A 27,599-nucleotide genomic window follows, 5' to 3' on the forward strand; every position below is an offset into this window, starting at 1 on the left:
TCCTTGTTCTCCAAAATGCATGCGATTAGGACAAGTTCAAGCTTGATTTCGCTCCTTTCTGGTCCGTACCTGCAATTTATACAAGACAAACTCAAAGTAGACTAATAGGGGGCTTTTGTAGCAAGATGCCACATAAATAACACAGAAATGCGTGTAAAATGAGGTAAAAATCTTATATAAAATACACGCATCAAATCTCCCCAAACCAAACCTTTGCTTGTCCTCAAGCAAACTATGAATGCAACTAAAGATAACTACGGAACGGGACCAACTCATCAGCTACAAATCATCCACCCAAACTAATTTAATGCAACAACTAACAAAGCGGCAATTGGCAAGTGCAAACGAATTAAAAATCAATATCTCAAACTACTGAACCGTCGACCTTGCAAGAGTTATAGATATCGAACTCTCACGGGTCGCTCGTCACTCAAATTACGCCGCTCAGGGTGAGTATATAAGTAAGAGATAGAAAGAAGTAAAGACACTCACCTAACTCGGCCAATAAGAACATGCATGCAGTCTAACATGAATAAAGTCTCTACAACCGTACATATACATTCCAACCAACTAATGACCAAGACACATGTCGAGGACTTACATTTGGGTAAGTGAGGTAATGGGAAAAAAGGGGCTATAATGAATTTGGAGATGTGGAGTTAATAGCCAGGCTAGCAACAACGGATCCAAATTAGAAACACTTCCCAACTGCATACTCAATATATCAATGCAAAAATGGTGCTAAATTGCAGGACACAACTCACTAACCATCATAATATCGTCAACTCCCCATAAGATATAAATATAACATGGGAGCGAAAATCACAAAATAGAGTATTTCTTGGCTCATGATTTTTTCATAATCTTTCTTTTTCTCCTTTTTTTTCATATTTCTTTTTTCATTTTTTTTCATTCCCTTCAACATTTCCACCAACTTCTCAAACCAGATATGTAACCATATTGCAATGAAACATTCCCAACAGCTACTATTACTAGCTTGGCTAGGGTAGGCAAAATTATAGACTGTAGCTATGTGGGACAAAATGGGCAATTTGGCTATGTGAAGCTCATGGGTAGAATGAAATAAAGGGAACTGCCTCTCCTAACATGTGTCACCAACCACAGACCGAATGCATACAGGTACCAAGTAGACTGAATTCATGCTTATGCAATTTGATGTTACATGTCTTATAGAGAGTACTACTCACATCCTACATGAAACTGGTCATTGATGTCACCAGTCTATTAAGCTCTAAACCTTAGAATGTAAATGTAGCTTGCCAATATAAGAGTCAAGTCTATTTGTTCAGATAAGAGTGAAACAAAAACTCGTAGATTATGCACATTACCATGCCGACGGTAGTCAGAATATGCAAGGTAGGGGTGAAAGGACTCCAAGCAACATAAAAGTTCAACGTTCCGACTCAACCTAAATACAGTAAAAAAAAAACGTGAATTTTTTTTTATTTTTTTTAGTTAAATATCAACGATGCATGTGAAAATAAATAAACGTGCAAACTGAAATGCAATAAAACATGCAGACACAGATATGGATGCATACCTCCCCAAACCAAACCGTATAATGCCCTCATTGTACCAAAAAAAGGGAAAGAAATGCAAACTGACGAGAAAAGGAGAACGGTAGTCGGAAAACTTACAAGATAACGTAAAGGAGGGACCTCCCCAAACCGACCATGAACATGGGAGGTCACAAATAGCCTAATATAATCACAGCAGGCGAGAAATAACAACAGGACTCGATCGAACAAGGGGATAGAGGTTCGATCGAGTAGAAAGAGTGCCAGAAGCTCTTGATCGAGAAGAGGGGATTTGCAGGTACTCGATCGAAAGCAGCATATGATCGATCGAGTAGAAATATCAGCAAAAGTGCTCGATCGAGTAAGAAAACCACTCGATCAACCCATTTTCGTAAAAAACCTGCAAAACGCAACAAAGGACACTATGCAACTCGTAAATGTACGCACAAGTACAGAAAATGTTTGTAAAACTAGAGTCTAGGCAAACAACGTAAATGAAAACAACAAGGTTAAACAAAAGTACAACAAAAAAGTTCGGGTTGTCTCCCGGATAGCGCAGATTTAAGAGGTCCCGTACGACCTTTCGGGCTTCAATTAGCTGGCGCATCAGGATCGTCGAAGTATAGGACTTCAGCTGGGCTATCTACATCATTTGCTTCATGATAATGCTTCATATAATGGCCATTGACCTTGAACCTGTTACCATTGAAACTCTCTAATTCAACTGACCCAAATTTAGTGACAGATGTCACTATATAAGGGCCACTCCACCTGGACTTCAGCTTGCCAAGAAATAAGCGCAGTCGGGCATTAAACAGCAACACCTTCTGTCCGACATGAAATTCTCGAGGTACGATCCGCTTGTCGTGCCATCTCTTCGTCTTTTCTTTGTAGATGTGTGAGCTATCATAGGCATTTAGCCTAAACTCCTCCAGCTCATCTAACTGCAATAAACGGTTCTGACCACAAAACTTAGGATCAAAGTTTAGTTCACGAATGGCCCACCAAGCCTTAATAAACCAGCCGATATGGTGTTGTACCAATCGGTGTTTTAAAAGCAGTCTGATAAGTCCATAATGTGTCTTCCAGTTTAAGACTCCAATCTTTCCGTGATTTAGAACCAACTTTAGCCAAAATCTCTTTAATCTCTCGATTAGAGACCTCAACTTGCCCATTAGTTTGGGGATGATACCCCAAACCTATGGATGAAAAGGAGATAAGGAAATCACTCTTTTCAGTTGACTCTAATAAAAGTCCTAGGCAGGATGGGTTCTTCTCTCAATTCTTCAAGAAATATTGGACCACAATAAAAGGGGATTTATGTGCAGCTGTTCCAGCCTTTTTTAAAATTGGAGTTTTGTTTAAGCAGGCAAACACTACTATGTTGGCTCTGATTCCAAAGAAACAGGTGGTTCAGTCTATTATGGATTACAGACCCATAGCCTACTGCACTGTTTTTTATAAAACAGTGAGTAAAATTTTGTGTGGTAGACTTAAACCTCTTTTACCTAGTATTGTAGGGAAAGAGCAGGGAGCATTTGTGGAAGGAAGATGTATTTTTGAGAACATTATGCTCACTCAATCCTTGATTAAAGGTTATGGACAGCAAGGTATCTCACCTAGATGTCTTATTAAGGTTGATATAAAGAAAGTCTTTGACTCCTTGTAGTGGGAATTCATTGGTCAAATGCTGAAGGTATTGAATTTTCGAATCCAGTTTCAAATATAGATAACGGGATGCATAACTTCAACCTTGTTCGGTGTGAAAATCAATGAGGATATAACTGGTTTCTTTAAGGGTGCTAGTGGTTTTAGGTAGGGAGACCCTATCTCTTATTTTATCTTTGTCATGAGCATGGAAATGTTGTCAAGGCTGTTAAGGGTGATTCATAGGAAGAGGCAGGTTACTTATCATCCAAAATATGGGAAACTAGGGCTTAATCATCTCATTTTTGCAGATGGTTTAATGGTCTTTTTCAGGGGAGACACCCTTTTGTCCAAGCGGTCACAGACTCATTAAATACATTTGCTCACATGTCTGGATTGAAAGCTAACCCTGAGAAGACAAGTATCTATATGGGAGGGATAAAAGAAGATGTAAAATAAGCTATATTGAGGGATACTAGATTTACTAAAGGAACATTTTCCTTCAGGTATTTGGGAGTACCACTCAATGAGGGGAAGCTGAATAATCCTATATTTGCAGACTTGTTGAACAAAATTCAAAATGCCTTGAATCATTGGGCAACACATAGGCTTTCTTATGCTGGCAAAATTAGTTTGATCAATACTGTAATATTTAGGTTTGAGCAATACTGGTGTGCCACATTATTGATTCCCAAAGGAGTGATTAAGCTCATTACAAAATTCTGCATAAACTTTCTTTGGAACTCAGGGGAAGGAACCAGAAAGCTGATAATGAAGAGTTGGGCTTCTTGTTGTTTTCCATATAAGGAGGGAGGTTTTAATATTAAAGAGATTTTGACATGGAATAAGAGTATCTTATGCAAATGGATTTGGGCAATTGACAACAAATCTGAAAGTACATGGTCTCAATGTGATCTTATATATAACATCAAGGCAACTGGTTTCTGGACAATGCAAATCAAACCTCATCATTCAGAGAGTTGGAGGGGCATTCTGTATGTGAGGAATGAGCTGATTACAAGAGCACGAGACATTGAAAATGCTAGGACAATTTTGAATAGTTGTGTTAAGGCAAGGAAGCTAAAACTCCATCTGTTATATGACCAGTTTAGGGAGAAAGGGAACAGAGTAACATGAGCAAAGGGAGTATGGTGTAGAGCAGTTCTACCGAAGCATAGTTTCTTTATGGTTCTAGCTATGCAAAGGAAACTAGCAATAATTGACAACTTAAACATGAAGGGAATTTATTTGGTAAACAGATGTATACTCTGTAAAGCAGCTTGGGAATCACATAAGCACATGTTCTTTAGGTGTCAATTTGCAGCTGCTGTACAGAAGAGTGTGTTGGAATGGTTGAAATTGCCAAACAGATCAAGGGATTTAAGGAAGGAACTCAGATGGATTCCGGGTAGGAGAGTAAGAAGGCACTGGAAAGCTTCATGGTTTGCTAGCTGTTTGAATGCAACTAGTAATAATAATAGTAGTATTAATAATAATAATAATAATAATAATAGTAATAGTAGTAGTAATAGTAGTAGTAATAGTAGTAGTAATAGTAATAATAATAATAATAATAATAATAATAATAATAATAATAATAATAATAATAATAATAATAATAATAATAATAATAATAATAATAATAATAATAATAATAATAATAATAATAATAATAATACTAATAATACTAATAATACTAATAATAATAATAATAATAATAATAATAATAATAATAATAATAATAATAATAATAATAATAATAATAATAATAATAATAATAATAATAATAATAATAATAATAATAATAATAATAATAATAATAATAATAATAATAATAATAGTAATAATAATAATAATAGTAATAATAATAATAATAACAACAACAACAACAACAACAATAATAATAATAATAATAATAATAATCCGGCCCTCTCTCTAAAATCTCTCTAAAAATCCTCTCAAAAATTGCGACGGTAACCTAGCTTTCGCAACTATGGTCCGGGGCCGGCCGCCAAGGACGGTGGAACCCCCTATTCCATCTGTTCCGTGAACGACTCAACCGTGGGAGATCGAAGAGGCCGTTGTTGAACCAGCATCGACGGGTCTTTGTCTTGAATGATTATATTCACGCGGCGCTAGGGACTGGAAAGACAAAATCAACTGGGGAATCATCTGGATCTGCGAAGAAGGATGTTCCTGAATCATCTAAGTCGAAAACTTACTCCCAAGTTTTGAAGAATTCTTCGAAAGGTATGAACCTTTCCTTTGTCCCTGGAATTGATTCTACTGTTACTATTGAGGAGGAAGACATAGTGAAGGAGGTGGAATATTGGCAGACGACTTTGGTTGGAACTGTTTTAGGTAAGCAGTCGACCCTTGTTCAGATTGAAAGTCTTGTTTCTAAATATTGGACTCATATCACAACACCTGAAATCATGTATTTCGCCAAAGGTTGGTATTACTTTCGGTTTGCTTCAGCTGAAGACATGGAAAAAATTAGGTCTGACACATGGAATGTTAATGGCTTTCCCTTGGTTTTCAAGCCTTGGAGCCCGACTGTCATTGATGAACTGAATGTTACCCACGTTCCTGTATGGGTGCTTTTCTCTAATCTGGACCCTTGTTTTTGGTCTAAGGCAGGGTTAAGTAAGGTGGCTAGTGCTGTTGGGAACCCTATTTGTGCAGATGAGCATACTACCAACAAGAGTAAGCTTGCATTTGCCCGAGTTTTGATAGATGTTGACCTCTCCAAGGAGCTTCCTAAGGCTATCAAGCTTAACACTCCTTATAGAGGGTCTCTTTTACAGGCTGTTGCCTATGAGTGGGTTCCTCACTTTTGTTCAGCTTGTAAGAAAGTTGGCCATACTAAAGACATATGTAATCCTGGGAAACCTAAAACCAGGGCTACTTATAGGCCTAAGCAAACAGCAGTTCCTAAATCTTCTGGGGATTCAGGGACAACTGTTAGCACCCCAAATGAAATTCCTCCAAAATCTCCAGTGAAGAAAACAGTAGCTACAAATCTTTCAAATAGGTTCTCTGTTTTGACCGGATGATCATGAGACTGAGGAAGTGGCTTCTGATGATATTGAAATAGTAGAGGAGCATGAATTAGACATGTCTGATAAGGGTATTGATTTGGATCCTGGGGAGCCTGTTGCATCCCATGATCATCACAACATGGAACATTAGGGGTCTCAATGACCCCATAAAACAGCAAGAAGCTCATCACTTCTTGCTGGAAAATAAGGTGGATTGTGGTGCTCTGATTGAAACCCATGTGAAGCACAAATCTATCAAGGATGTTAGTCAGACTTTTTCTGGTTATAATTTAGTTCATAATAATGATAGCCACTACAATGGGCGCGTTTGGATCTTTTGGAAGCCTCATATCCTTACTCTAACTGTTTTGCATCAATCCCCACAGCATATGCATTGTTTGTTACTTCACATAGCATCCCAAAAGCTAATTGAAGTCACCTTTATTTATGCTTTTAATGCTAGGCAGGATACAAGGGAGCTTTGGGATCAATTAATTAGTACTTCTACTCAGGACACCAACCCTTGGCTCTGCTTGGGTGATTTCAATGTGGTTTTAAACATGGATGAGAGGCTTGGTAGCTCTCATGTGCAGTTAGCTGATATTAATGAGATTAAGCATTGTTTGGATGTCTGTAATCTGGTGGATCATCCTGCAACAGGCTGTCATTTCACATGGAATAATAAACAAGGAGATGGCCTCAGATGGGCTAAACTTGATAGGATCTTGGCTTCCTCCTTGTGGTTGACCAATATTCACTCTACTGCAACTTTCTTAAGTGCAGGGATCTCTGATCATTCTCCTTGTGTAGTGTCCCTTAATGATATGCCTGTTCCTAGGAAAAATTCTTTTAGGTATTTGAATTGCTGGGCCCTTGCTCCTCAGTTCCAGGAAACTATTAAGGATGGTTGGGAAAATCATTACTATGGTAATTCTATTGTGACCTTGTTTCAGAAGCTCAAAAGGCTTAGGGGTTATCTCAGGAGGCTTCACACCTCTCACTTCTCTAATCTCTCTACTAGAGTGGCTGAAAGGAAAAAAGCCCTTCAACATTGTCAAGATTTGCTTAACTGTTCTCCCTTGGATCCTTCCCTAATTGCTAGGGAGCACTCTCTGCTGCAGGAATATTTGTTAGTGAAGAGAGCTGAGATGCAAGCTCTCTATCAGAGGGCTAAAGTCCAAAATCTCCAACTTAATGATTTAAGCACTAGGTTTTTCTATTCAAGGCTTGCTGATAGGAGCAAGGAATAGTATTGGGATTATCCAGGATGAGAATGGGAAGCAGTGTACTGGGTCTAAGGAAGTTTCACTGGGCTTTATCTCCTATTATAAATCTCTGCTAGGCTCGTCTTCCCCTGTTTTTCTCGCCCCTTCTCTCTTTTGCAGGATCTGTACCCCCGATTCTTGTACCTCTCGATAGAGCGGATAAGAGTGCAAGAGATTATTGATGCCCTTAAGTCTATTGATAGGCATAAAAGCCCTGGCATTGATGGATATACTTCAGATTCTTTCGGATGCCAGCAGCAGGTTGGGTCTGACTTCAAAGCTGTTGTCTTTGACTTCTTTCAGAATTGTTTCATGCCCAAGGCTGCCAATGCCACTCTCTTGGTGCTTATTCCTATGATGGAGACCCCTCTCACTGTTAAAGACTACAGGCCCATAGCTTGTTGCACCACTTTTTACAAAGTAGTGAGCAAGATCCTAGCCAATAGACTTCAACAGGTTCTTGACTTCATTATTGGCCCTGAGCAAGCTGCCTTTGTGGCTAACAGGGATATTTTTGACAACACTATGCTGGCCCATGAATTGGTTTCTAAGTATGGTCGTGCTCATCTCACTCCAAGATGCTTGCTCAAGGTAGATATTAGGAAGGCCTTTGATTCTATGAATTGGGGGTTTCTTAAGGATAGTCTGACTTTGCTTAAGTTCCCTCCTCAGTTTATTCAGTGGATTATGGCTTGCATTACCTCTCCACATTACTCCCTTCTTATTAATGGTGAGGTTCATGGGTTTTTTCCTGGGAAATGTGGCTTGAGGCAGGGAGATCCTCTCTCTCCCTATCTCTTTGTCATCCGCATGGGAGTCTTTGTCAAGGCTTCTCTCAGAAGACTACCTAGGGTCGTTAGCTTTTCCTACCACCCTAAATGTGTTCGATTGAACCTTACTCATCTTGTCTTTGCTGATGACCTTCTTGTTTTAACTCGTGGAGACTTACCTTCATTGCGCCCGCGGTTGCTAAGTGCTTGGATCGGTTAGCTTGATTGTCTGGACTTCATGCCAATCCTTCTAAAACCGATCTCTATCTTGGAGGAGTTTGATGAGGTAAGGGATCTAATTTGATCAAGCTCTTGGTTTCAGTTTGGGTTCTTTCCCTTTCAGGTATTTGGGTCTCCCTTTGTTTAATGCTCGGATTACTCAGGGTATGTATCAACCTCTCCTAGACAAGATCAAGGGTAGGGTTATGCACTGGGCTAATGCTAGTTTAAGCTATGCAGGCAAAACTCTTCTGGTTAACTCAGTTATCTTTGGGCTCAATAATTTCTAGGGGGCCAGTGTTCTTCTTCCAAAGGGCATAGCTAAGAGGATTACCAAAATTTGCAAGGATTTTTTATGGGGTATTGAGGATGGGGCTCGTAGGCATGTGTTCATTAAATGGCAGTTGCTATGCTCTCCAAAATTAGAGGGGGGGATAGGCATTAAAGAGGTTTTGAGTTGGAATTGTGCGCAAATGATCAAATGGTTTGGAAAATTTTCTATAGACCAAACTGCATTTGGACTAGGTGGATTACTACTTATGTCATGAAAGGGGATAGTTTATGGGATGCTCATCAGACCATTACTAACTCTTGGTACTGGAACAATGTGTTAAAAATGAAAGACCTTCTTTTGCACATTGCTGGCTCCCCTGATCAGGCACTTCAGCTTTTGGATTCTTGTACTTCCCATCAGAGATTCTGTACGGGCTCCAAGTATAACTATATTCGAACAAGAAGGGAACCAGTCCCTTGGGCTAAGCAGGTACGTGGGGATGGCTGCCATCCTAAGCACTCTTTCACTGCTGTGGTGGCTCTGCAGAATGGACTACCTACAGTGGATAAGCTGACTTCTCGCGGGTTGTATATGGTTAATAGGTGTGCTCTATGTGAGCATAGCTGTGAGGATATTCACCATTTGTTCTTTGACTGTGTTTTTTCCCGGCAGGTTCTTATGATCATTGCTCACTGGGTTTCCTTGCCCCTGACCACTTATTCCCTGGCCTTCATATTGCAAGATGGTGTCTACTCTATCAAGCATCGAGCAAGCTTGATTGCCACTGTCTACTATTTGTGGAAGGAGCGTAATACTAGAATTTTTAACGGTGTCAAGTCTTCGGCTGAGTCCATTAGTATTGTTATTAAGAATGTAGTGACTTTACGTCTGTATGGGTCATTACAGTCGTAGGTTTTTCTCCTTGGTTTGTATTTTCTTTTATCTTAGGGGACTTTTCTGGTCTCCTTTGTAGGAAAGAGCGGCAAGGATCGTGTACTTTATGTTTTCATGAAATAAAAAGATCCAAAAGCTTTTCTGCAAAAAAAAAAAAAATTAAAAAAAAAAAAAATTAAAAAAAAAAAAAAAAAAAAAATAATAATAATAATAATAATAATAATAATAATAATATAGGACATATTATATTATAAGACAATTTTCTAGTAATTTCCTAATTCCTCCTACCTTACTACTATATAAGCTGATATAACCTACACATAAGTATTTATTCCACACAAAAACTCACACAAAGAGAGATGGGGATTTAGAAGGGAGAAAAGAAGGAGGTTCATCTCAATTATTTGCCTCAAGGTAAGGTATTCATAAAATCGTTTCATAATTAATCCCTCTTACAATTACTTTATATATTATTACCGTTGTCCGCCTTGACTAACTATGACCTTTACCCCACCGTGACTGACCCGAACGTGCCGTGTGACCACCGTTGACCGTCTAAAAGAGGTGGTTTGACCTTGCTGTTGTTGTGTTTAAACCATGTATAGGCCAGGGTTTGAACCCCATCTTGACTAGATTAGACTAAGTCTTGAGCTGGGTATGTTGCTGGTGTGGTGTCGTAAGTCAAGGGTGGTGTAGGGTGGTTGAAGGTGGTAGTTTGGGTGGTGACTGGCCGGATTTCGCAGGGATTGTCGTGTGTATAGGTTGTTGGTTGAGTCGTGTTTATACACGGCTTTCTAGGACCCTTATCGTGACTAGGCTGGCCTTAGAGGGTGGCATTGCTGCTAGTGATCCCACGGTGGGTAAAGGAGACCGCGGTGGTGGCTATTAGTGTTGTAATGGTGGTGAGTGTGGTTGTGTTTCAATGGGATGTTGAGGACGTGTGTTTATGCAAGGGTTGTCGGGTTTGTGGGTTGTGTGTCTAGTTGTGGGTTAGGCCGTGAGGAGGTGTCGTGGATGTTGGTGATGCTGGGGTGAGATGGAGCCATGGTGGTAGTTGTAGTGTTTGTTGTGGTTGTGAATGGTGGTTGTGGTTGTGAATGGTGACTTAACCGTGAGCTTTTATAGGGGGTGTCGGGTTGTTGTTGTTAGTTGGTTAGGGCATGAGTTAGGGGACTCGTGTGGAGGTTGTTGTGAGGGCTGGTTAGAGTCATCGTCCACCAGGGTTGGGTGTGACATGGTGGTGGTCCACGGTGGTGCTTATGGCTGATGGTGGTAGTGTGTGTTGGTATTAAAAGGGGAGAGTTTATGGGTAATCTAAACACGGCTTACACCGTGTGTTCAGGGAGGGTGTTTGGGTGTGTATTTAAGACAGGTTTAAATTATATTAAATTACGTATTATTGTAATTAGTTTAATTGTTTTGTGAATTACAATAATTAGTAATTGTAATTTATTAATATTGATGCGTGTACTTTATATAAGGTTTTTACCTCATTTTTACACGCATTTCTGTACTTTTCGTGTAGCATCTAGCTACAAATACCCCCGAATATTCTACTTTGGTTCGTTTTATGTAATTTGCAGGAATTAACCAAAGAGGAGCTAATTCGAGCCTTAATTCGTCCCATTTGCATGCATTTATGGAGAACGAGGAGCCGGAGCTTGGAAATCTAACATTTGGAAGACGCGTGAGCTGGATTCGGGAAGTATTTCAAGGTTTAACGTGCTTAAACAGCTCGATCGAGTGATTTATTACTCGATCGAATGCTTTATATGCTCCAAACTGCTCGATCGAGCAGTCCAAGTTTATACAAGATAAGACATTGGGAGAAGTACTCGATCGAGTGGTTTAATTCCACTCGATCGAGAGGTTTTGTGCTCAGTTGCTCGATCGAGGGGTTTAATTCCACTCGATCGAGAGGGTTGTCCTGCTATTGTTTATTTTCCGCCTAATTTCGTATGGGCTTTTGTAATTAGTCCATATATTAGGTTTAGAGTGGATTTTTCGTATAAGACTGAGTAGGGAAGAACGTAACTGCTCTCTTCTCTCTCTCCCTTCTCTTCGACACTCTTGGTCCTCTCATACATTTTTTACTCTATACTTTTCTACTCGGAATTAGATTACGATTGGTACTATCATTCTTCTTTTATCTTTTAAATATAATTACTATTGCTATTGTGTTGTTGTTTTCCTCTATTACTTCATCTCTACCTTATTCGATCTTTATTAGTTCGCTTTAATGCTTAGTGTTAATTATTTATATGTTGTTTTTGTTAATTCGATGATGAGGTGTAGCTAATTCCTTTAATATGTTAGGATTAGGGAAACCGTGGTAGAAACATGTTAGGATCGACAAGATTAGGTTAGCTTTGCGACAAGAATTGTATTAAGCAATATAATTGTGTTTAGGTTGAATGAATGCATGCAGGAGACCGATTAATTAGTTACCCCCAACCTGGATCGAAAGATTGGAAGGGAAGGCTTGCTTAATTACAATAGGTGACACCTAATTAGGGCGAAAGCTAAGTTAGGAAGACCCTAGGGCGATTAGAGACCGAAAGGGTATAATCGTAGGTTTAAGGACCGAAAGGTGACGACCTCGCTCTTCTTATCAATAATTTAATCGACTCAGTTGATCTGATAGTGTAACTGCCACGGTAGACCGATTCCTAGCATATTTCCGCCTTTTATCTGATTTACCCCTGTTTTTCTTCCTTATTTTCTCTACTTTATTTCTCTTCCTTACTCTCATTAGTTTAGAATCAATCATTTAAAACCCCCCATTTTGGTTACCGAGACGAACTTAGACAAAGCTGACATCTTCCCATCTCCCTGTGGAGATCGACCCGACTTCCCTAGCTATATTAGTTAGAGCCAGTTGGTATTTTTGACAGTATACTACCGACGTGTCAAATTTTGGCGCCGTTCTTGGGGAGGTGGCGCAATTTTGTTGCTTTAATTAAGTTTGTTTCTCGTCTCAGGGAATTTATTCCTTGAGGCTGATATCATTTTTGCAAAGTTTTTATTAGTTTTGCAGGTTATTCGGTTGCTTTGTAAGTCTATCTGCCAGAATGTCTAAAGTACAGGTTTGTTCGATTACTGAGCATATAGAGCCATGTGGTAGATGTGGCACGGAAGGGCATGACCCTATTGGGTGCATGGAAAGTGTAGAGCGCGTCCTTGCTTATCAGAAGTACAAGCAAGGAGTTCCTTTTTCTCAGCTGTATGAAGAAATAAAGAATGTCTCTACTCCTTCTACGCCAGCGCCGCAACCGATTTCTCCTTCTGCAAATGAAGAAATTGCTGAATTAAAATCCTTTGTGATGAGCATATCGCAACAGTTTGATGAGAAGTGCAATAGGAAAGAAATGGTCATAGCGGAACTGAGGGAACAAGTCGCGCAGTTAACACTCGCGAGTGACCAAGCCAAGCTTCTATCGACATGCAATCCAGTTAAAGTGACGAATCTCCAAGTTGGCCTTACTCAAGAGGGGCCAAAAGTACCAGAAGACGGGGTTTTGATAGCTGATGATGTCCCGGAGGATGATATAGATGAGTTCCTAGAAGAACTACTAGCAGCGTGCAATGCAGACACTCGATCGAGTGAAAAATCAACTCGATCGAGTTAATCAATTCATCCCATCACTCGATCGAGTGAAGATACTGGTCGATCGAGTAGTTCATTAATTGACGATGGTCGATCGAGTGATATTCTTACTCGATCGACTAAATTTGCTGAAGAACTCACTCGATCGAGTGATAAAAACGCTCGATCGAGTAAATCAGAAAAGGACATCACTCGATCGAGTAAGGAAAATGGTCGATCGAGTATATTGCATTGTGAAACCACTCGATCGAGTGGTAATTGTGCTCGATCGAGTACCAGAAGTGGCGGGGATTCTATTTTACTATCTAATTCCGCTACCGTGTCATCTTCCCCTGCTGTGGAGATGTCACGCATTGATAAAGGTAAAGAGAAAGTTGCGGGTCCACTCATTGCTACCAGAGTGCCCTTCCCAAGTCGTCTGAAGGACGCAAAGATCGAGTGACAGTACGGTAAGTTTGTTGACGTTGTGAAGAACCTCCAGGTAACTGTCCCTTTTTCCGAACTTGTCACTCAGGTACCTACTTACGCTAAGTTTATGAAAGATATTGTGACGTGTAAGAGAAATTTAAGTGAATTTGAGACGATTTCATTTATGGAAGAGTCTAGTAATTTGCTTTCAAATAAGGGGCCACCTAAAATGAAAGACCCGGGCAGCTTTTCTATTACCTGTATTATAGGCAATGTGGTCATTGATCAGGCTCTTTGTGATTTAGGAGCCAGTGTTAGCGTCATGCCCCTTCCCGTCTGCAAGAAACTGAACATGAGTCATTTTAAAGTGACTAACATTACCCTACAGATGGCTGATAGATATGTTAGGAAGCCCTTAAGTGTCTTAGAGGACCTGCCTGTGAAAATAGGCAAGCTCTTTATCCCAGTGGATTTCATTGTTTTAGATATAGCTGAGGACACCCGGACCCCAATTATCTTAGGAAGACCCTTCCTTTGTACAGCTGGGGCTGTTATTGATATCAGACAAGGGCGTTTGACTCTTGCAGTAGGGGATGATGCGATCACTTTCAGTCTGCCTAGTACTTTGGCTCGACCAATGATAGAGGATACTTGCTATTCGGTTGATATTATTGACGAGTCTATTTATGACTTCTGGTCGGGTTCTTTTATGAAGGACCCACTAGAAGCTCTTATGCTTTTTGATGATTGTGCAGATAGCCCAGACGACAATGACGCTGTGTTGGAACTGCTTGTTGATGATTTAGATGAGCATGAGGGAGAGCAAGTGGAACGGATGATTAGAACTCTTTGCTCCATTGAGGTAAAGGTACCGGAACGTAAGCCTCTTCCTTCTCATCTGAAATACGTTTTCTTAGACGATACTGAGCAATATCCAGTCATTATTAGTGCTAAGCTTGATGATGATCAGCGGACTTCTCTGTTAGCTGTCCTTCAGAAAAACAGGAAAGCAATGGGTTATTCACTGGACGATATCAAGGGGATTAGTCCCGATATCTGTATGCACAGGATAGAGTGGAGGAAGATCACAAACCTTGCAGACAGGTCGCGCCACGGTGAACCAGAGATGAAGGATGTTGTGATGGTCGAGGTAATGAAGGCTGCTAGACGCAGTATTATCTATTCCGTTGGCAATTCTAAATGGGTGAGTCCAAGATGGTGGTCCGAAGAAGAAAGGAGGGACAACTATAGTTAAGAATGATAAGGATGAATTAATACCTACTCGAGTAGTGACTGGTTGGCGGATGTGTATAGATTACGATGACTCAATGCCGCCACCAAGAAAGATCACTTTCCCCTTCCTTTTATTGATCAAATGGTAGAAAGGTTAGCATCTCATAAATTTTTCTGCTATTTAGACGGGTATTCAGGGTTCTTTCAGATCCCCATTCACCCAGACGATCAAGCTAAGACTACATTTACTTGTCCTCAGGGCGTGTTTGCTTATCGCAGGATGCCTTTTGGTTTATGTAATGCCCCTGCCACCTTTCAAAGGTGTATGATGGGGATATTTTCAGAGTATATTGAGTCTATTATGAAAGTTTTCATAGACGATTTCAGTGTTTATGGAAGTGATTTTTCTAACTGTCTGTCTAACCTTGATAAAGTGTTCATAGTATTTGCATTAAGGTTAATCTTGTGCTTAATTGGGAGAAGTGCCACTTTATGGTCAACGAGGGAGTTGTCTTAGGGCACTTAGTTTCTGATAGGGGAATAGAAGTTGATAAAGCAAAGGTGGAAGTGATTCAGCAATTACCACCTCCTGTTAATGTTAAGGGGGTGAGGAGTTTCCTTGGTCACGTCGGCTTTTATCGCCGGTTTATCAAGGACTTCTCAAAAATTGCTAAACCACTTACACAGCTGCTACTTAAGGATGCCCCTTTTGTGTTTACTGATGAGTGTCTTTCTGCTTTTCACAGGTTAAAGCAGGCTTTAGTCTCTACGCCGATCATACAGCCTCCCGACTGGGACTTGCCGTTTGAGATAATGTGTAGTGCCAGTGACTATGCACTAGGAGCGGTGCTAGGCCAGAGGAAAGACAAAGTTTTGAACGTGATTTACTATGCGAGCCGAAATCTGGATGAGGCTCAAGTGAAGTACACTACCACTGAAAAAGAGCTGCTAGCTGTAGTTTATGCCTTAGAGAAGTTTCGTTCTTACTTAGTTGGGTCAGAAGTTACTGTTTTTACTGACCATGCAGCTTTGAGGCATCTTCTTGCTAAGAAGGAGGCTAAACCACGGCTATTGAGATGGATACTCCTCCTTCAGGAGTTTGATTTGCAGATCAAGGATAAGAAAGGAGCTGAGAACGTTGTAGCTGATCACTTGTCGCGACTGATGCGATAAGAAGGGGAAGATTTTTTACCTATTGATGACTCTTTCCCTGACGATACTTTAATTGCTCTTATTTCGTCTATTGTTGACCAAGAACCTTGGTATGCAGATATAGCTAATTTCGTTGTCAGTGGCAAGCTGCCGCCTAACCTTTCTCATCAGCAGAGGAAGCGTTTTCTGTATAACGCTAAGCAGTATTTCTGGGATGATCCTTATTTGTTTAAGGAATGTGCAGACGGTCTCTACAGACGGTGTATTCCGCAGTGGGAGGCCAAAGTAGTCCTAGAAGGCTGTCACTCCTCTTCCTATGGTGGTCATCACGGTCCATCGCGTACCGTGGCTAAGGTACTTGATCTGGTTTTTCTCGGCCCTCTTTGTTTTGTGACGCTAAGTCTTTTGTTTCAGCTTGTGATGCTTGCCAACAATCAGGGAACATTTCAAAGAGACATGAGATGCCACAAAACGGCATCTTAGAGGTTGAGGTTTTCGATGTCTGGGGCATTGATTTCCAAGGACCGTTCTCGTCTAGTAAAGGCAACAGGTACATCTTTGTGGCTGTAGATTATGTGTCTAAATGGGTGGAGGCAATTGCTTCACCCCATTATGATGCCAAGACCGTGATAAAAATGTTCAAAAAGGTCATATTCCCCCGATTTGGTGTCCCTAGGGTCGTCATTAGTGATGGGGGAATGCACTTTAAGGAAACGAAACTAACTTCTATTCTGTCTAAAGTTGGTGTTCAACACCGGCGAGGTTTGGGGTATCATCCCCAAACTAGTGGTCAGGTTGAGGTCTCTAACCGCGAGTTGAAAGAGATCTTGTCTAAGGTAGTTTCTAAATCACGGAAGGATTGGAGTCTTATGTTAGAGGACACGTTATGGGCTTACAGAACTGCCTTTAAGACACCAATTGGTGCATCACCTTATAGGTTAGTTTATGGGAAATCATGTCACTTACCTGTTGAATTGGAATGTAAGGCTTGGTGGGCAATTCGTGAGCTTAACTTTGATTCTAAGTTGTGTGGTCAGAATCGTCTTTTGCAGCTAGATGAGTTGGAAGAATTTAGGCTTAATGCCTATGATAGCTCGCGCATTTACAAAGAAAAGACGAAGAGATGGCATGACAAGAGAATTCTACCTCGGGAGTTCCACGTTGGGCAAAAGGTGCTGCTGTTTAATGCCCGATTGACATTGTTTCCTGGCAAGCTGAAGTCCAGGTAGAGTGGTCCTTATACGGTGACAGCTATTACTAAATTTGGATCCGTGGAGCTCGAAGATTCCGAAGGTCATAGGTTCAAGGTGAATGGCCAATATGTGAAGCATTACCACGAGGCGAATGAAGCAGACAATCGTGTTGAAGTCTTGTACTTTGACGAGCTAGACGCGCCAGTTAATTGATGCCAGAAAGGTCGTGCGGGACCTCATAAACCAGCGCTCTCCGGGAGGTAGCCCGGACTGTTTTATTGAACTTTTGTTGAACTTTTTATTTTTCTTTAGCTTTTTGTTGAACTTTAGACGCTGTTTTACGAACTCTTTATGTCTGCCTTGCTTTGAAATGCGTGTTTTGCAGATTACTTCACTCGATCGAGTAGTTTTCTACTCGATCGAGCGCTTTTTGGGGTAATTTTCACTCGATCGAGTGATATTTGTCCTCGATCGACCAAAGCCAAAACCACGTTTACTCGATCGAGCAGTTTTCTACTCGATCGAGTCCTTCCATTTACCAGTTCACTCGATCGAGCAGTTCCAAGTTACTCGATCGAGTGGTTCGTCTTCCAGCAGCTATTTTACGTCTATGGAGCTACTGCTTGACTTTCTTTGACCGCCCATGTTCATGGTCGGTTTGGGGAGGTCCCTCCTTATGACATTTTGTAAGTTTTCCGACTCCACTTCTCCTTTTCTCTTTAGTTTGCATTTCTTTCCCTGATTTTGGTACAATGAGGGCATTGTACGGTTTGGTTTGGGGAGGTATGCATCCATATCTATGTCTGTCTGCATGTTTTCTTGCATTTTCGCTTGCACGTTTAACTAATTTCGAATGCATTGTTGTTTAAATTAGTTCGAAAAAATCATAAAAGTCAAAAAAATTAGAAAAATTTCAAAAAAATCAAAAAATTTCATGCTTAATTTGATTCAGAACGTTTGAACTTTGACGCTACATTGAATCTTTACTTGAGCCTTGCATATTCTTGACATTTAGTTGGCATGATTATGTGCATGATCTACGAGTTTTTGTTTCTCTCTTATTTGAACGAATAGACTTGATTCATCATATCGGCAAGCAACATTACATTCTGAGGTTAGAGCTTTATAAACTGGTGACATTCATGACCGGTTTCGTTTAGGATGTGAGTAGTACTCTCTTTAAGGCATGTAACATCAATTTGCATAAGCATGAGTCTAGTCTTCTTAATACCTGTATGCATTCGGTCTGTGGATGGTGACACATGTTAGGAGAGGCAGTCCCCTTTATTTCATTTTACCCATGAGCCCCACATAGCCAAATTGCCTTTTTGTCCTATCAGCTACTTTCTATAATACTTCCTACCCTAGCCGAGCTAGTGACGAATAGTTGTTGGAATGTTTTATTGCAATATGGTTATTCTATCTGATTTCAGAAGATGGTGGAAGAATTGAAGGGAATGGTACGAAAAAAAAATGAAACGAAAAAGTAAAAAAGGAAACGGAAAACGAGAAGAAGAAAAGAAAAAATAAGTCATGTGAAAAAAAAAAGAACAAGAAATTGTATGAACAATTCTTACTCCCATGTTTCATCTATACTTTATGGGGAGTTGACAAGTATTGGCGTTTAGTGAGTTTAATGCATGGAATTTGCACTGTTTTACTTTGTTATATTGAGTATGAAGATGGAATGCAGTTATATTTGGATTCGTTGTTGCTAGCCTGGCTATTAACCCCACATATCCAAATTCATTTTAGCCCCTTCTTACCCATTACCTCACTTACCTAAATGTAAGTCCTCGGCATGTGTCTTGGTCACTAGTATGGTTGGAATGCACATGTATGGTTGTAGAGACTTTATTCATGTTAACTGCATGCATGTTCTTATAGGTCGAGTTAGGTGAGTGTCTTTACTTCTGTCTATCTTTCACATATATACTCACCTTGTGCCTAATTTTGAGTGACGAGCGACCCGTGAGAGTCCGATATCTTTTGAATCTTGCAAGGTCGACGGTTCAGTAAGTTTGGAACATTCGTTTAACTCGTTTGCATTTCTCATTTGCCACTCTGTCATTTTGTTGCATTAAATTGGTTTTGGTGGGTGATTTGTAGCTGATACGTTGGTCCCGTTCCACTGTTCTTTCTTAGTTGCATTCATTTTTTGCTTGGGGACAAGCGAAGGTTTGGTTTGGGGAGATTTGATGCGTGTACTTTATATAAGGTTTTTACCTCATTTTTACACGCATTTCTGTACTTTTCATGTAGCATCTAGCTACAAATACCCCCGAATATTCTACTTTGGTTCGTTTTATGTAATTTGCAGGAATTAACCAAAGCGGAGCTAAATCGAGCCTTAATTCGTCCCATTTGCATGCATTTATGGAGAACGAGGAGCCGGAGCTTGGAAATCTAACATTTGGAAGACGCGTGAGCTGGATTCGGGAAGTATTTCAAGGTTTAACGTGCTTAAACAGCTCGATCGAGTGATTTATTACTCGATCGAATGCTTTATATGCTCAAATCGCTTTCGATCGAGCGGTCCAAGTTTATATAAGATAAGACATTGCGAGAAGTACTCGATCGAGTGGTTTAATTCCACTCGATCGAGAGGTTTTGTGCTCAGTTGCTCGATCGAGTGGTTTAATTCCACTCGATCGAGAGGGTTGTCCTGCTATTGTTTATTTTCCGCCTAATTTCGTATGGGCTTTTGTAATTAGTCCATAGATTAGGTTTAGAGTGGATTTTTCGTATAAGACTGAGTAGGGAAGAACGTAACTGCTCTCTTCTCTCTCTCCCTTCTCTTCAACACTCTTGGTCCTCTCTTACATTTTTTACTCTATACGTTTCTACTCGGAATTAGATTACGATTGGTACTATCATTCTTCTTTTATCTTTTAAATATAATTACTATTGCTATTGTGTTGTTGTTTTCTTCTATTACTTCATCTCTACCTTATTCGATCTTTATTAGTTCGCTTTAATGCTTAGTGTTAATTATTTATATGTTGTTTTTGTTAATTCGATGATGAGGTGTAGCTAATTCCTTTAATATGTTAGGATTAAGAAAACCGTGGTAGAAACATGTTTGGATCGACATGATTAGGTTAGCTTTGCGACAAGAATTGTATTAAACAATATAATTATGTTTAGGTTGAATGAATGCATGCAGGAAACCGATTAATTAGTTACCCCCGACCTGGATCGAAAGATTGGAAGGGAAGGCTTGCTTAATTACAATAGGTGACACCTAATTAGGGCGAAAGCAAAGTTAGGAAGACCCTAGGGCGATTAGAGACCGAAAGGGTATAATCGTAGGTTTAAGGACCGAAAGGTGACGACCTCGCTCTTCTTATCAATAATTTAATCGACTCAGTTCATCCGATAGTGTAACTGCCACGGTAGACCGATTCCTAGCATATTTCCTCCTTTTATCTGATTTATCCCTGTTTTTCTTCCTTATTTTCTCTACTTTATTTCTCTTCCTTACTCTCATTAGTTTAGAATCAATCATTTAAAACCCCCCATTTTTGTTACCGAGACAAACTTAGACAAAGCTGACATCTTCCCATCTCCCTGTGGAGATCGACCCGACTTCCCTAGCTATATTAGTTAGAGCCAGTTGGTATTTTTGACAGGTATACGATTGACGTGTCAAATATGTTAGGTGACGGTTTCGTGGAAGAGTACTTTTAGTTGATTTATTGGATTGCTTTATTGGAGTATTTGCTTGCCAAGTAGGATATCTACTCAACTGTGCTTTTTTGTGCTTATATCATTCATCTGACATGTTTGATTGGTTGGATTATAGCCTTTGGCCGAGAAATTATTATGGATTATTTCATGGAAGTATATTATCATTGTCGCATTCATTGGCATGTTATTGTTGGGAAATGTGTCCTCAACAATAGTGCGATCACGTGATTTAAATATCATTATTAAATCTCATTTTAAGAATACAATTGGGAAGTAATATTGTTACTGTCAACTGGTCAACATATATCGGTAATGATTGGCTGACTAGAGTTTGACATTACTGTCGTGTGACGGTGGTGATCAGTTGACCCCCTAGGTCATACCTAAAGGGCAATACTCTTAATTGATTATTTAATTAATCGTATAATGTTACGAGTTAATTAAATTATTTGAAAATTGACGGACGATTTTGGAAGTAAAATTTACGTATCATATTAAAATATGATTAAAAATGATACGGTCTGAGTGATTGAATTGTATCATTACTCGGATGAAATAATTGTTTAATGTAACAATTAAAATTGAATGAATTGTTATAAATACAATCAGTTGTAATTTATAATTGGTAAAATATTTTGGTACTAGTAATTGTGATATTACTGAGTCGATTTTTGTATGTAACGTATTTTTATTAATGCGTTGATTTTTAATAAGCTAAAAATTACATAACAAATATATGTGACATGTGACATGTAACATATAGACAATTGACAAAAATAATATGGATTCCATATTACCAAATGGACCGAAATATAGGAAGGGGATTAAGCTAATTAATTGTTTAATTAGTAGCTAAACATAATGATTGTTTTGCTTTATAGCCATGCAACCCTACTACTCCTTGTGAAGACAAAAGTGTTCATGCATTGGCTCCCCTAAAAGCCTTCCCTTCTACCCGGTTTTTAAGTGAAAAACCATCATTGGTTTTTCAATTTAATTTACCTATTACTCTAAAATGTGTTAGAGATTAATTCATTCTACTAACTCATCCAAAAATACTAGTTTTAGAGAGAATAAAATCCTCCTCATCATCTCTCTAAAAACCGAAAATAAGATAAGAGTTTATAAATATTTTTGGTTCCATTTTTCACCATTGATTAATATTATACTAGTTTTGTAATATTAATTAAATTAAGAGAAGCCTTGGGTATTAAGCATAGGGAGAGATCTTGCACTTAGATCTTTGTTCTTCCATTGGAATAGCTCAAGAACAAGAAGAGATAGGTGATCTCTCTTGTGCCCTAATAGCCGAAATCCATTTTGTAAGGACATGATTTCTCCTCTATTTATATTATTGTTTGCATGCATAAGATCCATTTTAATTTTATGACAAATTAATTAGACATATATGAGTATGTTAAATATGTATATGAATCTACATTTCCTTCAATCGGTATCAAGAGCCACGGTTGTTTGCATGCAAATTGGTTAAAAGTTTTTCCGAGTTATATGAATAACAAAATAAAACTTGTAAAATTTGTGTTATTATGATATATCACGAAATAATTACATGCATGTTAATATTTCTGGTCCTAAAGTGTTTTAGGATATTTTGGTTAATTTTTCGGATTTTTATTGTTCATATTTAATAATAATGGCATTTAAATGTGATTTTATGAGTAAAAATGTCATTTTTGGTCGAAAATTAGCTATACTTCGAATTTTAAGTTGGTTTTTGGATATGTTGTTAAATATATTATTTTGAGATAACCTGTAATTTTTCATAATTTTTGCACTTGTTATGCTCGAAAAATGAATTTTTCATTATTAAATATGGATTTAAGAGAAAAATAGGTTAATAAGAGTTAAATTTCGAATCTGGTCATAGAAAATTTATATGTTGTCACATGCAATTTTACAAGATGTGTGTAAAATAATTGGCTATAAAGAAGTCTTTTAGCATGATTTATGAATTTTTGAAGAAAAATGGCATAAATAGTGACATTATTAATGAAAATTAATAAAATATAATCTATGACTTAGGAAAAACGTCTAATGTTGCATTTTAGTCACTTTTTCAGATCTAAAATTGAAAAGTTAGTGAAAATAATTTTTCCATGTTTTTATGATTATTTTATTAAATATCGATAAACCGCAACATTGTTTTTCCGGAAAATTTTCGAAATTTTTAACCTAAGATTTTGAACATTATGAGTGTCATGGAATTTTTCCAGAATGTTCATGAATTTAAATTTCAAATTTTGAATTTATTTGAAATTTTTGTGATTTATTTGAAGTTTAATAGCTTATTTTTGTAATTTTGGTCCTTTTATGAACAATTTTGTAAATAAAAGTTAATTATGGTCAAATTACTAGTGGAGACTATATTTTGAGTCCTAAGAGGTTAGGGTAATTAACTCATGCATAAATATGAGTTTATGCATTTTTGTGATTATAAAATGTTGAAATCACGCAAATCCGTAAAAACCGAGTAATATACGATATTGGCTAATTAAAAGGCGATTTAGCATAAAAAATTGAGCATGTTCATACATATTATAATGTTGCATTTTTTCTTTATGATTGTCATAATTTTAATTTATGTAATTTTGAATTATGTAATTTTACTTAGTATGGCCTTAGATTTTAATTGGTATTTCCCGAAATGAATGGGAATATCGATTCGGTTGTAAATTTTATTGTGATCTCATATCACCGTTTTATAATTTAATAGATTTATTTTATTTTAGTTACAAATGTATAATAGGAATTATGTAATTTATTATGTAATTTTATTCATTCCGGAGTTCCAAAAGACGGATTTCTTCAAGAATGGCGATACATAAAGACGGTGTTACCTCGAGATGTGTGCCACAACCGAAGTTCAAGGGACCAATGGAGTTGGTTTCCGAATATGTAATAGATTAATAGTTTTTCTATTTTAGGAAAGGCCATACTAGGATTTATTTATTTATTTTATGCTTGCATTTTATTTTATGTCACATGCATCGCTAAATCGCCATAACTAAACATGCATTGTCTTATTTATCGAGTTTATCGACCGTGTCAATTAGAATTATCGTAGTTCACCGCTTTAGTTCACTTAAAACGTGATAGATAATAAATTGACATGACCTCTCGCTAAAACAATTAATTGAGATATAGCCTTACCAAATAGTAGAAACCATGAAAACCTATTTCGCGAGGGAGTGCACTCGGCCCTACCGGGGTACAAACCTTGTTACGTAGGGGAAGTGGGTGATGAATGTTAATCCACCGAATTCATGTTGATAAGGGATGTATCGGCCCTACCGTGCCCAAGTTGATATGGATTTGGATCATGGACACATTTATTCGAAATTTGGATTGACCTCAACAAAAGTTTTTGATAAGGGATGTATCGGCCCTACCGTGCCCTTGTCAAATGTGTTTTGGGCTAAAGATATATGTTAATGTAATATTATCGACCAAGAGTTCTAAGAGTAGAATCGATTAAACGTTAATCCACCGAGTTATATTGATAAAGGATGAATCGGCCCTACCGTGCCTAAATCGATATGAATTTGGGTCTTGGAATCATTTATCTAGTTGGGTAGAGGTCACTAGAAAAATGCTTAAAACTTGTTTAAATCATACATTTTTACGAGTATAATTAAAACGACAATTGTTTTACTCCTTATATTTTGTTTTGTAGACCACTTCTTATTCATAACAAATGGCAACACCAACTCCTAATGCTACACCACTCGCTACTTCATCTTGGCTCCGATCCTTTATGGATCGATGTAAACTTGAAAAGAATGGGTCAAATTTCTCCGAGTGGGATGCCCAACTCAAATTAGCCGCCGAGGGTGACGACAAGCTTCGTTACCTTACCGAGGCCTCTCCACCCGAGCCCTCCACTAGGTCCACCGCGGCCACTAGGGAAGCCTATGAGGCTTACCAAAAGGAGTCCGCCGCAATGAAAAATGTATTGATATTTGCGATGGAGGCGGAACTCCAAAGGAGAGCCTTCAAAATGGGCAATGCTAATGAGATTTACTCCAAACTTGTGACCATGTTTTCACAAACTCCGCGGATCGTCCAATATGAGGCGGCGCGGCATTCTTTGATCTCGACTTCAAAGAGGGCCAAAAGGTTAGCCCTCATGTGCTCAAACTCATGGAGCTTGTCGAGACCTTGAAGATTCAAAAGGTTGAAATCCCCAAAGAACTCATCGTAGATAGGATTCTACACTCCTTGTCTAAAGTTAAGGCATATGTGCAATTCCGGGTGAATTTCAATATGCAAGACAAGGATGTGTCTCTTGAGGAATTGCACAAGTTACTTGTGCAAGCCGAGAGGGACATGGGGTTAAATGTGAACCCTCCCAAGGATGTGCTTAACATAAGCACTAAGAGTAAGGGGAAGTTCAAGAAGAATGGGAGAAAGGGCAAGAAGCAAGCTCCCACATTCACCAAAGCTAAGTCTTGTGAAGCTAGCACCTCCAAAGTCAAGAAGGGTCCTCTTGACAAATGCCATTATTGTAATGGCATGGGACATTGGAAGAGGAATTGTTCCAAATACCTTGGTGATATCAAAGCTGGAAAGATCACTCCAGTAGGTAAATGACTAACCTTCTTTTATGTTTCTAATTCAACTATGGTATTATGATGCAAAGTTGTGATAATGTATCTCCCTTTTTATTGTAAATAGGGCCTCCACCAAGCAAAGACAAGGGAAAAGAAAAACAAGCATGATAAACCATGGAGAAGCTAAGGATAGCTTTTATGGAGCTTTGTTTTTCATTGTCTTATTTTAAGTTATGTTTTGAATTTTTAGAACTTTAAGTTTCCGTGTTCGACATGGAAAGGTATTTTGGATAATGGTTTGTATTTTTGATGATGGTGACTTGGTTTGCAACCCAAGTCACCCGTTTTATCATTTATCCTTTTAATGTTCTAAGTTTCATCTTTAAATTGCTTGCGTTTTGAAACATAAGATTATTCACTTAAAATGATCTAATAGACAAATGTAATGACGGGTTTCATTATATGTCCACATGCTTAATGCTTGTGTATGATCATTTATAAAGCGATTTTGAGTCTATGAACTCTCTTTAAGGAATGTCAATCACCAAGTACATATATGAAATCCTTTTTATTTATTAGTCAACCTATGAGGTAGTTCTCCTTATACTTCAACATCATTAATTTGTGTCTCATATGCTATCTTTGAATGTTTAGTGTATTCATTCTAAAGATAGAGTGGGAGAAAATGAGGACACAACACACAAGGCAAGATATAATTGTGTACTTGTGTAAATGAAGATCTACGCAAGAGAGAATGATTTGAATGAAGGTATATCTATTTACATAGTATACCAAATAGATGAGATCTATAGTCTCGAGTTAGTTCTAAATGACTTAAGAGACCAAGTGAAGTAATCATAAAAGTTTATTCTCAAGATTACTACACGAGGAGACCAAAAGAAGTTTTGGAAGAAAAATGACTAATGTAAAGTCTTAACAAGCTTTTGACTAAGGTTATGAATCAATTGACCAATAGTTTCAATCATGAGTTTTACTTAAGAGCCTAAATGAATCATAGTAACATACTAGTTATGATCAAGTTGCAAAGATTGATATTCCGATATCTTCAATAGCCAACGTTTTAACCACGCAAATGTCATTGTTTAACCTCGCTATGAAATGGTTAAACCTCCTTCCGAAAGGGTATTCCAAAGGACCTATTCTAAATATTATTTGTATTTGAATAATGACATTGCTACACATCATTATGACATGAGTGAGTTAGAGATTTGAAATCTCTTTCCGTAAGGTTGAGATGAGACCACTTCAAAATAGGCATTTTGAAAGGATATGATGGGAACATATATGGTTTTATCCTAGTAACTTGGCAAAGCGATTTATATTTATATTCTTGACAAATTTCGATTGAGAAGTCAATTTTGAAATATGTGGAATTGAGTGGGAGTCAGGAAATTCTCATGTGAAGACATGGAATTTAGTGGGAGCTATCATCCTTGAATGTATAAAACTCATTACTCATTAAAGAATGACGAGCTAATACCTTCTTTCATAAAGAAGCTTTTGAGTTTTCAATTCTGGATGAAAATGGACAATGATGAATCCAATTACATCATGAGATGTTGGATTAGTATTAAAGAGATACACATCGTATCAACATTTACATAGGTTATTCATATGAATGAAAAATGGGATTACCATTAGCAGTCATGGTAGTTCATTGAACTCGACGAGAACGGTTGATCTCATGATTATTAGTAACTAATGTTTCCGCCATTAGAATAATCATGTACATGTCCAATTATGAATCATATGCATAAGAGCATGATGATTGACTTGGTGAGCCATAATAAAAACGTCATGAATTCTCGAGTAGAATCCGATGAGCGATTTCAGTGTTTGACGGAATGTTCTATTATGTTTCAAGAAGTTGCACATATTATAGAAAATCCGAGAACAATATGAGGATTTATGAGAATCCCAATTCTTTCAAGCCTAGAAAGAGAAATGAGAAGTTTTTTTTTTTGGAAAGATGCTTGGTTGAATAAGAGGTTATTCAATAACAATCTTTCCTAGTAAAAGCTAGGACTTATAAGAAGTGCTATGCTAAATAATCTTGTCAATTGTTACAAGATTCTA

At 38.3% G+C, this 27,599-nt stretch overlaps 3 protein-coding genes across 3 annotated transcripts; all 3 read left to right on the plus strand.

Annotated features, from left to right (window-relative positions):
• Nucleotides 1-2,739: 2,739 nt before the first annotated feature.
• LOC141617924 (uncharacterized) lies at nucleotides 2,740-4,322 on the plus strand. Its single transcript, XM_074435052.1, has 3 exons — nucleotides 2,740-3,148; nucleotides 3,235-3,298; nucleotides 3,692-4,322. The coding sequence occupies exons 1-3, from the start codon at nucleotides 2,740-2,742 to the stop codon at nucleotides 4,320-4,322; spliced, it is 1,104 nt and encodes a 367-aa protein (XP_074291153.1).
• Nucleotides 4,323-6,351: 2,029 nt separating this feature from the next.
• On the plus strand, nucleotides 6,352-7,476 carry LOC141617925 (uncharacterized). Its single transcript, XM_074435053.1, has one exon. It carries the CDS (start codon nucleotides 6,352-6,354, stop codon nucleotides 7,474-7,476), a length of 1,125 nt encoding a protein of 374 aa, XP_074291154.1.
• A 23-nt stretch (nucleotides 7,477-7,499) lies between these two features.
• LOC141617926 (uncharacterized) lies at nucleotides 7,500-9,666 on the plus strand. The gene is made up of 5 exons (XM_074435054.1): nucleotides 7,500-7,511; nucleotides 7,612-8,476; nucleotides 8,584-8,645; nucleotides 8,771-8,862; nucleotides 9,006-9,666. The coding sequence occupies exons 1-5, from the start codon at nucleotides 7,500-7,502 to the stop codon at nucleotides 9,664-9,666; spliced, it is 1,692 nt and encodes a 563-aa protein (XP_074291155.1).
• The last annotated feature ends 17,933 nt before the right edge of the window (nucleotides 9,667-27,599 follow it).

The sequence above is a fragment of the Silene latifolia genome, chromosome X (genome assembly GCF_048544455.1).
Source record: "Silene latifolia isolate original U9 population chromosome X, ASM4854445v1, whole genome shotgun sequence".
Taxonomy (NCBI): domain Eukaryota; kingdom Viridiplantae; phylum Streptophyta; class Magnoliopsida; order Caryophyllales; family Caryophyllaceae; genus Silene; species Silene latifolia.

Bases quoted from the DNA above. Each gene is read 5' to 3' on its own strand.
- LOC141617924 (XM_074435052.1), top strand. From the start codon at position 2,740: ATGGATGAAAAGGAGATAAGGAAATCACTCTTTTCAGTTGACTCTAAT. The intron at 3,149-3,234 runs GTATCTCACCTA...CAAATGCTGAAG, and splicing joins TAAAGGTTATGGACAGCAAG to GTATTGAATTTTCGAATCCA. The intron at 3,299-3,691 runs GTGTGAAAATCA...ATTTTCCTTCAG, and splicing joins CATAACTTCAACCTTGTTCG to GTATTTGGGAGTACCACTCA.
- LOC141617925 (XM_074435053.1), top strand. From the start codon at position 6,352: ATGATCATCACAACATGGAACATTAGGGGTCTCAATGACCCCATAAAA.
- LOC141617926 (XM_074435054.1), top strand. The intron at 8,646-8,770 runs GTATGTATCAAC...AATAATTTCTAG, and splicing joins TAATGCTCGGATTACTCAGG to GGGGCCAGTGTTCTTCTTCC. The intron at 8,863-9,005 runs GCATGTGTTCAT...CATTTGGACTAG, and splicing joins ATTGAGGATGGGGCTCGTAG to GTGGATTACTACTTATGTCA.